General features: G+C 42.0%; 1 protein-coding gene across 1 annotated transcript in view; it reads left to right on the top strand.

The window, feature by feature from the left end:
• RELN (reelin) overlaps positions 1–13,527 on the top strand; it is a gene marked incomplete at its 5' end in the record, with an annotated part of 292,461 nt that overhangs the window by 166,320 nt on the left and 112,614 nt on the right. Inside the window, 2 exons of the mRNA XM_083366535.1 lie at positions 2,879–3,115; positions 11,444–11,636. Of these exons, the coding sequence (XP_083222661.1) occupies positions 2,879–3,115; positions 11,444–11,636 (430 nt within the window). The remainder of the gene's footprint in view (positions 1–2,878; positions 3,116–11,443; positions 11,637–13,527) is intronic.

The following is a 13,527-nucleotide window of genomic DNA, read 5'->3' as shown; positions in this document are numbered from 1 at the left end:
ATGTGCGGGGGGAACCTTTACCTTTACCTATTCTTATTTGGTACCATTCCGCTCCCCACCAGATCAGGAACGGAACCTCGGTTCAAATTCCCGCTACGGCGAAATACACCTAAAAGAAAATTGCTTCATCGAGGAATGAAATATGTGCTCTGTGTTCTGTGCCAACACTTGTTGGCACAAGGCTGATACGCACAGAGAGAAAAGAAAAACAAACTTTCCCACCAAGGCAGGTGTGTGTGTGTTTTTTTAATTTTTTGTCCCAGACAAGAACAAGATGACGCTTGCTTTATATAGTTCGGTTTACAAAATCCGACTTGATTGACAGTGGAGTCTGCCTTCAGTGGGGCCAGGGACTCAAGGTTGTCCAAAAAAAAATCCCCAGCAGATAACTGACAAAGATGTAAGATAATCTGTTTCTCAAGACATCCAGCCCCGTTCTTCCAGGAGCAATTTAAACGTGGAGGGGAAGAAAGAGTTCCGGGCCGGAAATTCAAGAGCACGTACAGATTATGTATTATTCCCCTTGGGAAACGGCTAAAAAAAAAAAAACCTGCTGAAAATCTTAAGAAATATTGTCTTTAGCCCTGACAACAAACGGAGGTTTTTAATTGCAAAAAAAAAAACCTTCCCAAACATGCCAGCAAAACAAGAATAAATGAGTTTAAAATGTAGCACAATAAATGAGTTTAAAATGTAGCACAATGACAGAATTGGGAGGGACCTTGGAGGTCTTCTAGTCCAACCCCTCTGCTCAAGTAGGAAACTCTATACCAGTTCAGACAAATGGAGGTCCGGTCTCTTCTTAAAAACTACTTAAAAAGTTGTGGAGCATCCACAACTTCTGAAGGCAAGGTGGTTCCACTGGTTGGTTGTTCCCAGTGTCGGAAAATTTCTCCTTGATTAGTTTCCATCCGTTACTTCTTGTCCTGCCTTCTGGTGCTTTGGACAATAGCTTGACTCCCTCTTCTTTGGGGCAGCCCCTGAGATACTGGAAGACTGCTATCATGTCAGCCCTAGCCCTTCTCATTAAATTAGACATCCCCAATTCCTGCAACTGTTCTTTACCTGTTCTTTAACACTCTTTCTATAAGATGATTAACTTGATTAGCGATGCAGCCTGAGACATTGAAGAATTCTGTCTTTATCCTCATTTTCCCCTCTCTCGATCCTGGAAAATTTAACTTTCAACTCCTAAAGTTAAGAGCTGAAGAACAGTTAAAAAGTTAAAGTTGTCGCATCCGGGCTACAAAAACGTGACCAGGAGATGGCAGAAATGGGTTCAGATTTTCGGGATCTCTCTGCTACCATCTAGTGGATAAACCAATTATTGCAACTGTAGTAATGGAACGCTAGTAAAAAAGAGAGCCAGGTTGCGTTGTGGTAATAGCAGTAGTTGTTGTTTGATAAAATAAAATATAAAATAAAGTACAGTACAAAGCTTAATTCTGGAATAAAATAGAGGGAAGAAAGTGATAAAATACAAATGGGTTAATACAAAGAGACACTAATCCAATAAATGAAGCTCCCTTACAAGGTACCCCAATATGTTCAATGCATCCTTTTTACTACCTTAATTATAAACTTAGCAGTTCTGTGTAGAAAGCAAGTATTCCTTGAGTTACAAAAATTCAGTTAGTGACCTTTCAAAGTTACAGCACTGAAAAAAGTGACTTATGACCGTTTTTCACCCTTACGACCGTTGCAGCATCCCTATGCTCACGTGATCAAAATTCAGACACTTGGCAATTGACTCATATTTACGACCGTTGCAGCGTCTCAGAGTATGTGATCTTCTTTTACGACCTTCTGACAAGCAAACTCAGGGGGGGGGGAAGCCAGACTAACTTAACAACGATATTAGTAATTTCACAACCACAGTGATTCACTTAACAACCAGGTAAGGTAAGGTCGTAAAATGGGGCAAAACTCACTGAACAAATGTCTCAGCAACCGAAATTTGGGGGCTCCGTTGTGGTCATACGGACGTGGTCGTATCTGTACTATGAGTAGTTAGAATCATCTAGAAACTAGACATTCACCTGTCTGAGACGGTATAGGTTCTTCTGCTTGAGCAGGGGGCTGGACTAGAAGACCTCCAAGGTCCCTTCCAGCTCTGGTCTAGTCTAGTCCAGTCCAGTCCACTCCACTCCACACCACACTACACTACACTACACTACACTACACTACACTACACTCCATTCCACTCTACTCTATTCTACTCCAATCCAGTCAAGTCTAGTCCACTCCACTCCACTCTACTCTACTCTACTCTACTCTACTCTACTCTACTCTACTCTACTCTACTCTCCACTCCACTCCACTCCACTCAACTCTCCACTCCATTCTATTCTAGTCTAGTCTAGTCTAGTCTAATCTAGTCCACTCCAGTCCACTCCACACTACACTACACTACATTCCATTCCACTCTACTCTATTCTGCTCCAGTCCAGTCCAGCCTACTCTAATCTAGTCCACTCCACTCCACTCCACTCCACTCCATTCTAGTCCACTCTACTCTACTCTACTCTCCACTACACTACACTCTCCACTCCATTCCACTCCACTCCATTCCATTCCACTCCACTCTACTCTACTCTACTCTACACTACATTCTACACTACACTCCACTCCACTCCACTCCACTCCATTCCATTCCATTCCATTCCATTCCATTCCATTCCATTCCATTCTATTCTATTCTATTCTATTCTATTCTATTCTATTCTATTCTATTCTATTCTATTCTATTCTATTCTATTCTATTCTATTCTATTCTATTCTATTTTCATTCCAATATCTATTCTATTCTATTCCATTCTATTCTGTGATTTCTGTAACTGGACAAAATCTCCCTAAATCTGTTTCTTTGTTTTCAAAGAATAATTTCAGTGGAGTTGCCCGAAGATGCCCGGCAATTTGGCATCCAGTTCCGATGGTGGCAACCGTACCATTCCTCTCAAGGCGAAGATGTCTGGGCCATTGATGAAATCATCCTGACCTCAGTGCTTTTCAATAGCATCAGCCTAGACTTCACCAACCTGCTGGAAGTTACTCAGTCCCTCGGATTCTACCTGGGGAATGTTCAACCGTACTGCGCTCACGACTGGACACTCTGGTGGGTCCTTTCTTATCCTCTGCTCTGGGTAAAGACGCTTTGTGTTTTGTTTTCACAGTAAAGATTACAATTCTATAAATATTTCCTTGGGTACGTATATTGTATAGCTCAGAAGTTCCAAGCAAAGCAACGCGGAGAGCCCTTGATTTACAACGGTTCATTTCGTGCGTGTTCAAAGTTACAACGGCACTAAAAAAAATTGATTTTCTTTTCACCCTGATGAGCATTTCAGCCTCCCCGTGGTCACATGATCAAAATTCAGACGCCTGGCAACAACTGGCTCATATTTATGACGGTTGCAGTGGCCCGGGTTCACATGATCAAAATGTGGGCACTTGAATGACTCACATTTGTGACGGTTGCAGTGTCTTGGGGTCACGTAATCAAAAAGTGGGTTCTTGAATGACTCACATTTATGACGGTTGCAGTGTCCCGGGGTCACGTGATCTCCTGTTGCGACTTTCTGACAAGCAAAGTCACTGTTGGAAGCAGGATTTCACACAACAGCCGTGTTATTCTCTTAACAACTCTGGCAAGAAAAGTCATAAAATGGGGCTAAATTTGCTTAACTACTTTCTCACTTAGCCACAGATATTTGGGGCTAAATTGTGGTCCTACGTTGCAGACTACCTGTAATGTATTTCGAGGAAAAGACCGCCAATCTTTTCTTAAGTGAGGGGCATAAAGGCATGAGTAACTAATGAGTGGCGGAGAGGGCTAATTGATTTCTGCAAATGATTCTCTTCCTGATTGTTCATGAGAATTTTCCCCTGGGTTCAAACAGGAACCACAATTGTCTTCAGTGACCTGCATATAATGAGGGGTAAATTTAACACTGCAATGCAGTGTAAATATGATTTATCTTGGGTGCGTGTTCTCATAGTTCCTCTGCTTGTAACATTTTGGAAGTTTCTCCTGAGCTGATCGGAGATTCAAATGAAAGAATAAATTAACTGCTTTGATCTTCTTCGGTTAGGATAATTGATTCGTGTAAATTAAGCCAGACTGATGTGTTTCAACATGACACATTCTAAAACATGATTAATGAAGAATTTGCTGCATTCGTTATCTGCTCTGTCTAGCACGACTTAAGCAATTCAGCCGAACGTAAGCCATTGTTAAGATCTGGCGTAAATACAGTACTTAAATCCTTATTTAATTTCTCTTGTTGGAATTAATGGTTTTGAAAATGCTGAATATTGGCACGGTTGCTTCCGAGCAGTGTTCAGTTATAAATGAGTTTCTTCCCAGAATTCCAAGTTCAAAACTCAAGGTTGACTCAGTCTTCCGTCCCTCCGAGGTCGGTAAAATGGGGAGCCAGATTGTTGGGGGAGGATATGCTGACACTGCAAACCGCTTTGAGAGGGCTGTAAAAACACTGTGAAGCGGGATATAGGTCTAAGGGCTATTGCTATCTCAGCCACGGCGGCGCAGTGGTGAGAATGCAGCATTGCAGGCAAACTCTGCCCACTGCCAGGAGTTCGATCCTGACCAGGCTCAAGGTTGACTCAGCCTCCCGTCCTTCCGAGGTCGATAAAAGGAGGACCCAGATTGTTGAGGGCAATATGATGACCTTTGTAAACCGCTTAGAGAGGGCTGTAAAGCACCGTGAAGCGGTATTTTCAGCCTAAGTGCTATGGCTGCTGCCATCACAAAAAAGTTCACGACCTAATGACGAAACACCTTAAACATTTCCTGTGCTGAAGTTTGACTGTGCTACACAGTTCGACGTGGGCTTTTTTTTTTCTTTTTTCTTTTTTCTTTTGCGGTAGATACATCTTTGAATGTTTCCCAACTTTCCCAGTGAAAGTAAAACATGGGAAGCTTTGTCACGGTTGAAAACACTGAGAAATCTGGGTAGGATGACCCGACAGATGGCAGGTTGTCTAGTTTAAATTGTGTAGCTGAGTCCCTTGAGGACACTATTTAATGGATTGATATTATTTTTTATATCTCCTAGTCCTGCTAAAATCTTAAGATGCTGATATGCTAAGATTGCCTACAGGGACTTTTTGTCAAGTCAGATCAACCATACTCATCAGTCCACATTATTGCAATTGCACGACAATCCACGTCCCACTTTTTAACATCAAAACCAGAGAAATATACTACTTAAAGCAATGCAGGCCATCCAGGTAGACCTCTGCTTACAACCGTCCATTTAGTGAACAATCAAAATTACAACAGCCCTGAAAAAACCGACTTATGACCGTTTTTCACACTTGCGACTGTTACAGCATCCCAATGGTCCTGTGATTTACATTCAGATGTGTGACAGCCGGTTCATATTTACGAATGTTGCTGTGTCTCAATGTCCTGTGATCCTCTTTTCCACCGTTCTGAGAAGCAAGGTCAGTGGGGAAGCCAGATTCACTTAACAACCAGGTGTCATGGTTCCGACAGATGAAACTCTTCAAAAGAACTTCGAGGCATTGTTTACCTTAAAGGATCTTTTATTTGAGTGGCAGAATATCGGCACTTACATAATCGAAGCCAAAAACTGAATTCCCCTCCCCTGGGCACCTAGTATCAAAGCACAGTTCCCTCCTCCAATTAACGGTCATAAATCATGTTCCCCAATTAGCTTGAAGCACGGGCTTCCTCTCCAGCTCTCCAGCCCGCCAATTTTTTATCAGCTCTGGGCTCAGTAACCTTGATTCTCATGCTAAGTTTAGTGTTGCTATGTCTAGCTGGACTCTCATTCACATCCCTCCCTCCCAGCATCATCTGACTCTAAAAGCGAAAGGGAAAAAGATGGCTACATTTCCATCTGTTGTCAATGCAAAAAACATCCGATGTTAGGCTAATCCCTCTTTTAACTCCGCCCCTTTGTTCTGCCCGTCCTTCTCCTACCCAGTAGAACAGATTCGCTTGATTACATTGTCCTGTTTTTCAATAACCTTTGAAGTTTTACTAGATAAAGAATTTGTATATGGCTGTTGTATTTTACTAGTTTCTATAGTGATGCTTTTTAGGGCAAATAGACTGAAAACTTATTTTTCATGAATTGCCAGCATTTGCCAAGGTGCAGTTGAAAGAGGGTTCAGTTATTAAAGAACCAGGATTAGTAATAAGCCTACACTGAATTTGCCAGTTACAGAGTAACTTGCTGCAAGAAGCTGCAGTCACAATGATTACAGAGGAAAGATGTACAATTAACCCAAAGGCCGAAGAACTAGCATTCTTGGTCTTTCATTAACAAGTACATTTTGATCAGCTTGGTGGTTTGATTTTTTTTTGCCTCATCTCTCAAACCAAAAGGAATTGACTTGGCTGTGAAAACGTCAAGAGAATGTGTTCTGGGGGTAATAATGAGGCAGTTGAAACAGCGTTAACTCCTTTAATCGGAACAGTGGAAGTACTCGCTGCTCATTAAAAAGAAATAAGGTGGCCAGACTTGAAACGTTTGCATCAAAGAGGTCAAAACCTTTTAATGCCACCATCTTGGCTGGTTAGATGGGCAAAAGATGTAGACTCGTGCTCTCTGAGCTGGGTGGTTTTCTTGCAGACATTTCGTGACCCAACTAGGGAACATCATCAGTGCTAGGAGGAGGAGGAGGAGGAGGAGGAGGAGGAGGAGGAGGAGGAGGAGGGTGGTTTTCTTGCAGACATTTCGTGACCCAACTAGGGAACATCATCAGTGCTAGAAGGAGGAGGAGGAGGAGGAGGAGGAGGAGGAGGGTGGTTTTCTTGCAGGCGTTTCATGACCCAACTAGGTAACATCATCAGTGCTAGAAGAAGGGGGAGGATAAGGACAAGGGCTATGGGGTCCCTGGTGCTCTCTGAGCTGGGTGGTTTTCTTGCAGACGTTTCATGACCCAACTAGGTAACATCATCAGTGCTAGAAGGAGGAGGAGGAGGAGGAGGAGGAACTGGGTGGTTTTCTTGCAGACGTTTCATGACCCAACTAGGTAACATCATCAGTGCTAGAAGGAGGAGGAGGAGGAGGAGGAAGAGGACTGTGGGGTCCTTGGTGCTCTCTGAGCTTGGTGGTTTTCTTGCAGACATTTTGTGACCCAACTAGGTAACGTCATCAGTGCTAGAAGGGAGTGGGGTTTACTCTCCGTTTATATACAAATGGCTTCCTCTGTCGCCATTGACGGGAGTGTTGCTTTCTTCTTGTCCTGTCCTTGATTGGTCGGTTGTTTAGTGTTGGATAGTTTAACACCAGAATTAACGCGAGACCCACAATCAAGCAGTGTGAGCAACACCCCAGGTCACGGAACTACCAACAAAACATCTGCAAGCAAACATCCAAACTCAGAGAGCATCAAGGACTCCCCAGTCCAACCCAGAGCTACAGATATTATCTTCTATTGATATGTAAAGTATAGTTTTGCTTTTCAGGAATTTTTTTTTAACAAGTTAGCAAGATCCAGGTTATTTTCTTTCTTTCTTTTTTTTAGCCTGTAGAAAAAAAATGACACAAATTTCAAGACTAATTTATTCTTTAGTTTTTCCTGATGGTTGTTTTTCTCCCTGATGTTGAACTGGCCAGAAAAAAAAAAACCATGCATGTAGATTTTGGAAGCTTTGCCAAATGTAAACCACTGCCTTCACTGACCTTCCGCTTCTCCCGGGATTTGTTTTAACTTAGATCAGGTCTGAGCAAATACCCGGTACTTAAATTAATTATTGTTGGTTTCTCCCAGCTGTGGATCCATTTGCTTCTCATTTTCTAACTCCCGTGAGCGTATGCTAGCGGAGCACAGAGAGTCTACTCCTGGGAACTCTCTGAAAATTGCTTTTTCATTAGAAGAACGGTAGTCAATATGCTATAAATCATTTTACACCACACCATCCTGAGCTGCGTTTTCAGGGAGGGGGCAAAAAAATAATAATCCTTCTGTAAATAATTATATTATTATTTATTATTTATTAATTTTATTTGTATACCGCCCTTCTCCCGAAGGACTCAGGGTGGTGAACAGGGCAGTACATGTTAAAAGACAAAATACAAAAATTAAAAGAGATTAAACAAAATGCCCACAACTCTTACAATAGGTTAAAACACATTAAAAGTAATAAAAACCCAACCCCATCCCATCAGGCCAGGCCAGCTTGTTCGAAGAGATACGTCTTTAGATCGCGCCGGAAAGAGCGCAGGTCGGGCGCCATCCGGAGCTCAACCGGAAGACGGTTCCATATGGTAGGTCTTTCGTTATACACCTGAAATGGGTCCACCAAAATCTCTTTTCAGCTTCCGTTGTTTTAACACTATTCTTTGGTAAAGTTTGGATCCATTTTCTTATTCATGAGATTTTCTTTCTCTTCAGCTGTTTGAGGACATTGTTTATAATACTACAGAGTCAGCATGTTGCTCCCAACAATCTGGGTCCTCATTTTACCGACCTTGCAAGGATGGAAGGCTGAGTCAACCTTGAGCCTGGTCAGGATCGAACTGCTGGCAGCTGTCAGTCAGCAGAAGTAGCCTGCAGTACTGCATTCTAACCACTGCGCCACCACAGTTCATACGATACATAAAATCGTACAGTTTGACTGTATCACATTCAACATTTCCTATGGTTTAATTCACTTTACTTGATACTATCTCAGTATAATTGCTGCTCTGATCATAAATAGGTGCAGTTCCCTGAATAACTTTTAATATTACGTACAAAACCTCATCAGCTACATATATAGTACATATATAGTTTGCATGTGACTGTATCAAAAGCACGTACCCCTGTGTAACATTCCTCTCTTTTAGTTCCTCTTCTTGTTTTATGTAAAAATGCTAGTAACCAATTAAAAACAAGATCACGCAAACCTTTAGCACCATCTGCATGGTGCTACGTGTATTTGCTTTTGAATTTTTAATTCAACTGATTTTTTTTAAAAAAACACATTACAAATATAACCTATCATAGTATCATGGGCAAACAAACTCAGGAAACAAAATTATTTAAATTTCTGGAGTTATCTAGATGGGGATCATAACAGAGTTTTGAAAGCGCCTGAAGGCCGGACCAGAAGCAACGGATGGAAACTAATCAAGGAGAGAAGCAACCTAGAACTAAGGAGGAATTTCCTGACGGTGAGAACAATTAACCAGTGGAACGATTTGCCACCAGAAATCGTGGGGGCTCCATCAGTTGAGTCTTTTAAGAAGAGATTGGACTGCCATTTGTCTAAAATAGGGTTTCCTGATTGAGCAGGGGGTTGGACTAGAAGACCTCCAAGGTCCCTTCCACATCTGTTATTCTACGAAGCCTGCCATAGACATTCTCCAGCTTAACTAGGAAAATGCATTGGAGTTACTCTCTTTTTCATGTTTCCCTCCTACCCTGGACCTAACGACCTTTTCTCTTAAACAGTCCTGTGTCCTCAAATAATGACCTTTCTCCTTGGATGTGGAACAAAGAGGTCTTTCTCATTGCAACCAATTTAGTCCAGGGAATTACAAATCTTTCCAGAACTAAAATTGGAATTTGTTTCATACCCTTTCCTACGCCCATTGAAACCCATAAAGCAGACATGTCAAACACAAGGCCTGGGGGCCGGATCCGGCCCGCGAAGTGGTTTCATGCGGCCCGCGAAGCCATCCTGGAAACAGTGAGGGAACGGACCCCACTGCCTTGGCCCTGGCCCAGAGACCCTCCTTCTGCCAGAGACCCTCAGATCTGTCCCACTCCTGCCCAGGCCCCCATAGGCACCCTTGATGCGAACGATGTAGAGCTGGCCACGCCTACCCAGTAGGCCATACGCACTCTAGCCACGCCCACCCAGTAGGCCACGCCCACCCTGGCCACACCCACCCGGCCCCCTGAGGGCAACCGCAATGCTGATGCGGCCCTCAATGAAATTGAGTTTGACACCCCTGCCATAAAGCGATCTGCAAACCTTTCGGATATGACACGAAAAACACAGATATTTTGGTAAAAAGATTGCGTTTATTGCAATAACATGGCTTCTGTTTAATGAAGAGAAGGACCAGGGGTGACATGAGAGCGGTCTCCCAATATCTCAGGGGCTGCCCCAAAGAAGAGGGAGTCAAGCTATTCTCCAAAGCTCCTGAAGGCAGGACAAGAGGCAACGGATGGAAACTAACCAAGGAGAGAAGCAACCTAGAACTAAGGAGAAACTTCCTGACAGTTAGAACAATTAACCAGTGTGGAACCACCTGCCTCCAGAAGCTGTGAATGCTCCAACACTGGAAATTTTTAAGAAGAGGCTAGACAGCCATTTGTCTGAAATGGTCTAGGATTTCCTGCATGGGCAGGGGGTTGGACTAGATGACCTCCAGGGTCCCTTCCAACTTTATTATTATTTTGATGATGATGATGATGATGATGATGATGATGATGATGATCTTTTAGTGTGCTGGTTTGGACTGGCCCAGTTCATTTGTACCCATATAGTTTGCCATCTATAGTTTAGATGGCAAAGCATGATAAATGTAAAAGTCTTCTTCTTGTGCCTCACCACTTACAATTATGGGCTGGCACTCGTTCTGCTATCGTTCCCAAGTGGAGCAATTAGTGTTCCGTTTGCAGATGAAGCGATTACTTTGAGAACACCCATGGAAGCTGACAATTTCTGAACATGCACATCGTTTAATTAAATGCACAAGTACAAACTTGCTCCCCAAAGAATGTTAATAAACCAAACCTCCTCTCGGTTTCATTATTTCCGGAAGAGCTTTTGATCGCTTCTTTCCTGCCTTCTGAAGGCCTTCGGATTCGTTCCAAGCATATGTTTCATCAGATGTATTAAAGATGTATTAAAAATCCGACAACTCTGCAAAGAGACTGGAAGCCGTTTGTGGACTTTCTACGTGTTAAACACAATTAACAGATGGTCAACAGAGAGATTTGAAGATCGGTGTGGTGTGTGGGCTAACCTGATGACTTTTTTTTTCTTTTTTTTACATATATATTATGCTTAGATGTTGGGTCGATTTGATTACTAGACAGAGACTTTAAACAAATAAGCAATATTAAACCAATAAACCATATTAAGCAAACAAATATTCCTCATCGGGAATATTTGTTTATTTAATATAGTATTTTGTTAAAAAAAACCCAAACCTTGTAACTATTCTCCGTAAATTCTTTTTTAATCCCGTAGGTTATTATGCACAATAATTCAGTTGTGTTTAATCTTCAACCCGTCTTCCTCCAATAAGCTTATTGGGAAGCTTATAATGGTTTGTAGACCCATAATGTAAGGGTTGGACTTTGCTGTCTTGGAAAGAGCGGCCTTGGTCATTCAAATGCAGATGAATGGCTGACTCTTGTCCTGATGGGTTTGTTCTCCTATGTTGTGCCAGGCGTTTGTGAAGCTACTCCAAAAATGAATAGTTACTTCTCTCCTACTCTTTTTCAGTTTTACAGGAGATTCCAAGTTAGCTTCTAGTATGCGCTATGTAGAAACGCAATCTATGCAAATTGGAGCATCATATATGATTCAGTTCAACTTGGTGATGGGCTGTGGCCAACAATACACCCCCCACATGGACAATCAGGTGAAACTGGAGTATTCCACTAATCATGGCCTTACTTGGCATCTAGTTCAAGAGGTAAGTCTCTATCATCTGTCTGTCTGTCTGTCTGTCTGTCTGTCTGTCTGTCTGTCTATCTATTCATATCTATCTATCTATTTATCTATCTAAAATCTATATCATCTCTATCATTTATCTCTGTTTGACTATCTATCTATCTATCTATCTATATCTAAAATCTATCTATCATTATCAATTATCTCGGACTATCTATATCTATCTAAAATCTATATATTTATCTCTGACTATATCTATCTATCTATCTATCTAAAATCTATATCATCTCTGTCATTTATCTCTGACTATCTATCTAAAATCTATCATCTCTATTTTAATTTAATTTAATTTAATAACATTTATATACCGCCCTTCTCCCTGAGGACTCAGGGCGGTTCACAGGGCAGAATAAAATAACCGATACAAACATTAAAAACAGATTAAACAATTGCCCTAGTTAAAAACAATATGATACAACGCTAAAAACCCCCAGAAAAATTAAAAAACAAAAAATAAAACAACCCCAACACTCCCCCTCAGGCTAGGCCGGCTTGTACAAACAAAAATGTCTTGAGATCGCGGCGGAAGGAGCGAAGATCGGGCGCCATCCGGAGCTCTACCGGTAGCTGATTCCACAGCTCCGGAGCGCCCACAGAGAAGGATCTCCCCCTGGGGGCCACCAATCGACATTCTCTGATCGGTGGCACCCTGAGGAGGCCCTCTCTGTGGGAACGCACAGGGCGCAGGGAGCTTGATGCCGGCAGCAGATGTTCCCTGAGGTACTCCGGCCCCATGCCATGGAGTGCTTTGAATACCGTTACCAGTACCTTGAATCTCACCCGGAAGACAACTGGCAACCAATGCAGCTCACGGAGCAGAGGTGTAACGTGGGAGTATCGGGAGACTCCCAACACCACTCTCGCGGCTGCATTCTGTACCAGTTGGAGCTTCCGAGTGGTCCTCAAGGGCAGCCCCATGTAGAGAGCGTTGCAGTAGTCCAGACGAGAGGACACGAGCGCATGAGTGACCGTGCACAGATCATCCCTATGACTATCTATCTATCTATCTATCTATCTATCTATCTATCTATCTATCATGCAATAGTGGAATAATAGAAAAAGCTGCATAAGCAATGTTACATAAATCCATTTTAAGTCAGAAATAGAAATTAATGGGGGAATTGTGACAACTGTAGAAAGTGATTTAGCCAGAAGTCAACATACACTTATAGGCAGTGGTGGGATTCAAATAATGTGAACAACTGGTTCTCTGCATGGATGCCACCTCCAGAGGTCCGTTCTGGGCCTGGGCAAAAACAGTTAGCTACCGGTTCTGCCGAAGTGGAGTGAACCAGCTAAATCCCACCACTGCCTATAGGTTTAGCTCAAATGTAAAGCTAAATCATAATTATGTGTAGATATCAAGCTTCTGGTTGAAGAGAATCTTTGGTTATAAACAAAGCAGAGCTGTACATTTCTTATTTAGTGCTAACTCTTATTATTGTCTTCAAAAAAGGCACATTACAATGTCTATATTTTTGAACAAGTAAGTTTTGTTGATGGCTTAGAGACACCATAGTCCCCAAATTATCTTGTTACTATTGTTTATTTAATTAGTCACCATGTATATCATTTTCCCTGCACATTTTTCAATAATTTCAATTTTTTTACATTTCCATAAATAAGAAACAGGTTTGCCCTTGTATCTGAAATCCTTGTATCTGAAATATAAAAATGTATCTAAATAATACCGGTGAGCAATCCTTGCACAAAACAATGTTGTTCCGATGCCTTTTCGAATACTTTATTTGTGCAGAAACATCACGCGATTGTGTCAGGGAATTAAACAACACTGTAGCCTATTATAATACCTTCATATTAATTTTCATATATTTGTGTTTGTATGATTCTTT

This window comes from Vipera ursinii (genome assembly GCF_947247035.1).
Source record: "Vipera ursinii genome assembly, chromosome: 6".
NCBI lineage: Eukaryota > Metazoa > Chordata > Lepidosauria > Squamata > Viperidae > Vipera > Vipera ursinii.
Note: the sequence above shows the minus strand (reverse complement) of the source record. Positions and strands in the feature narration are given on the sequence as shown.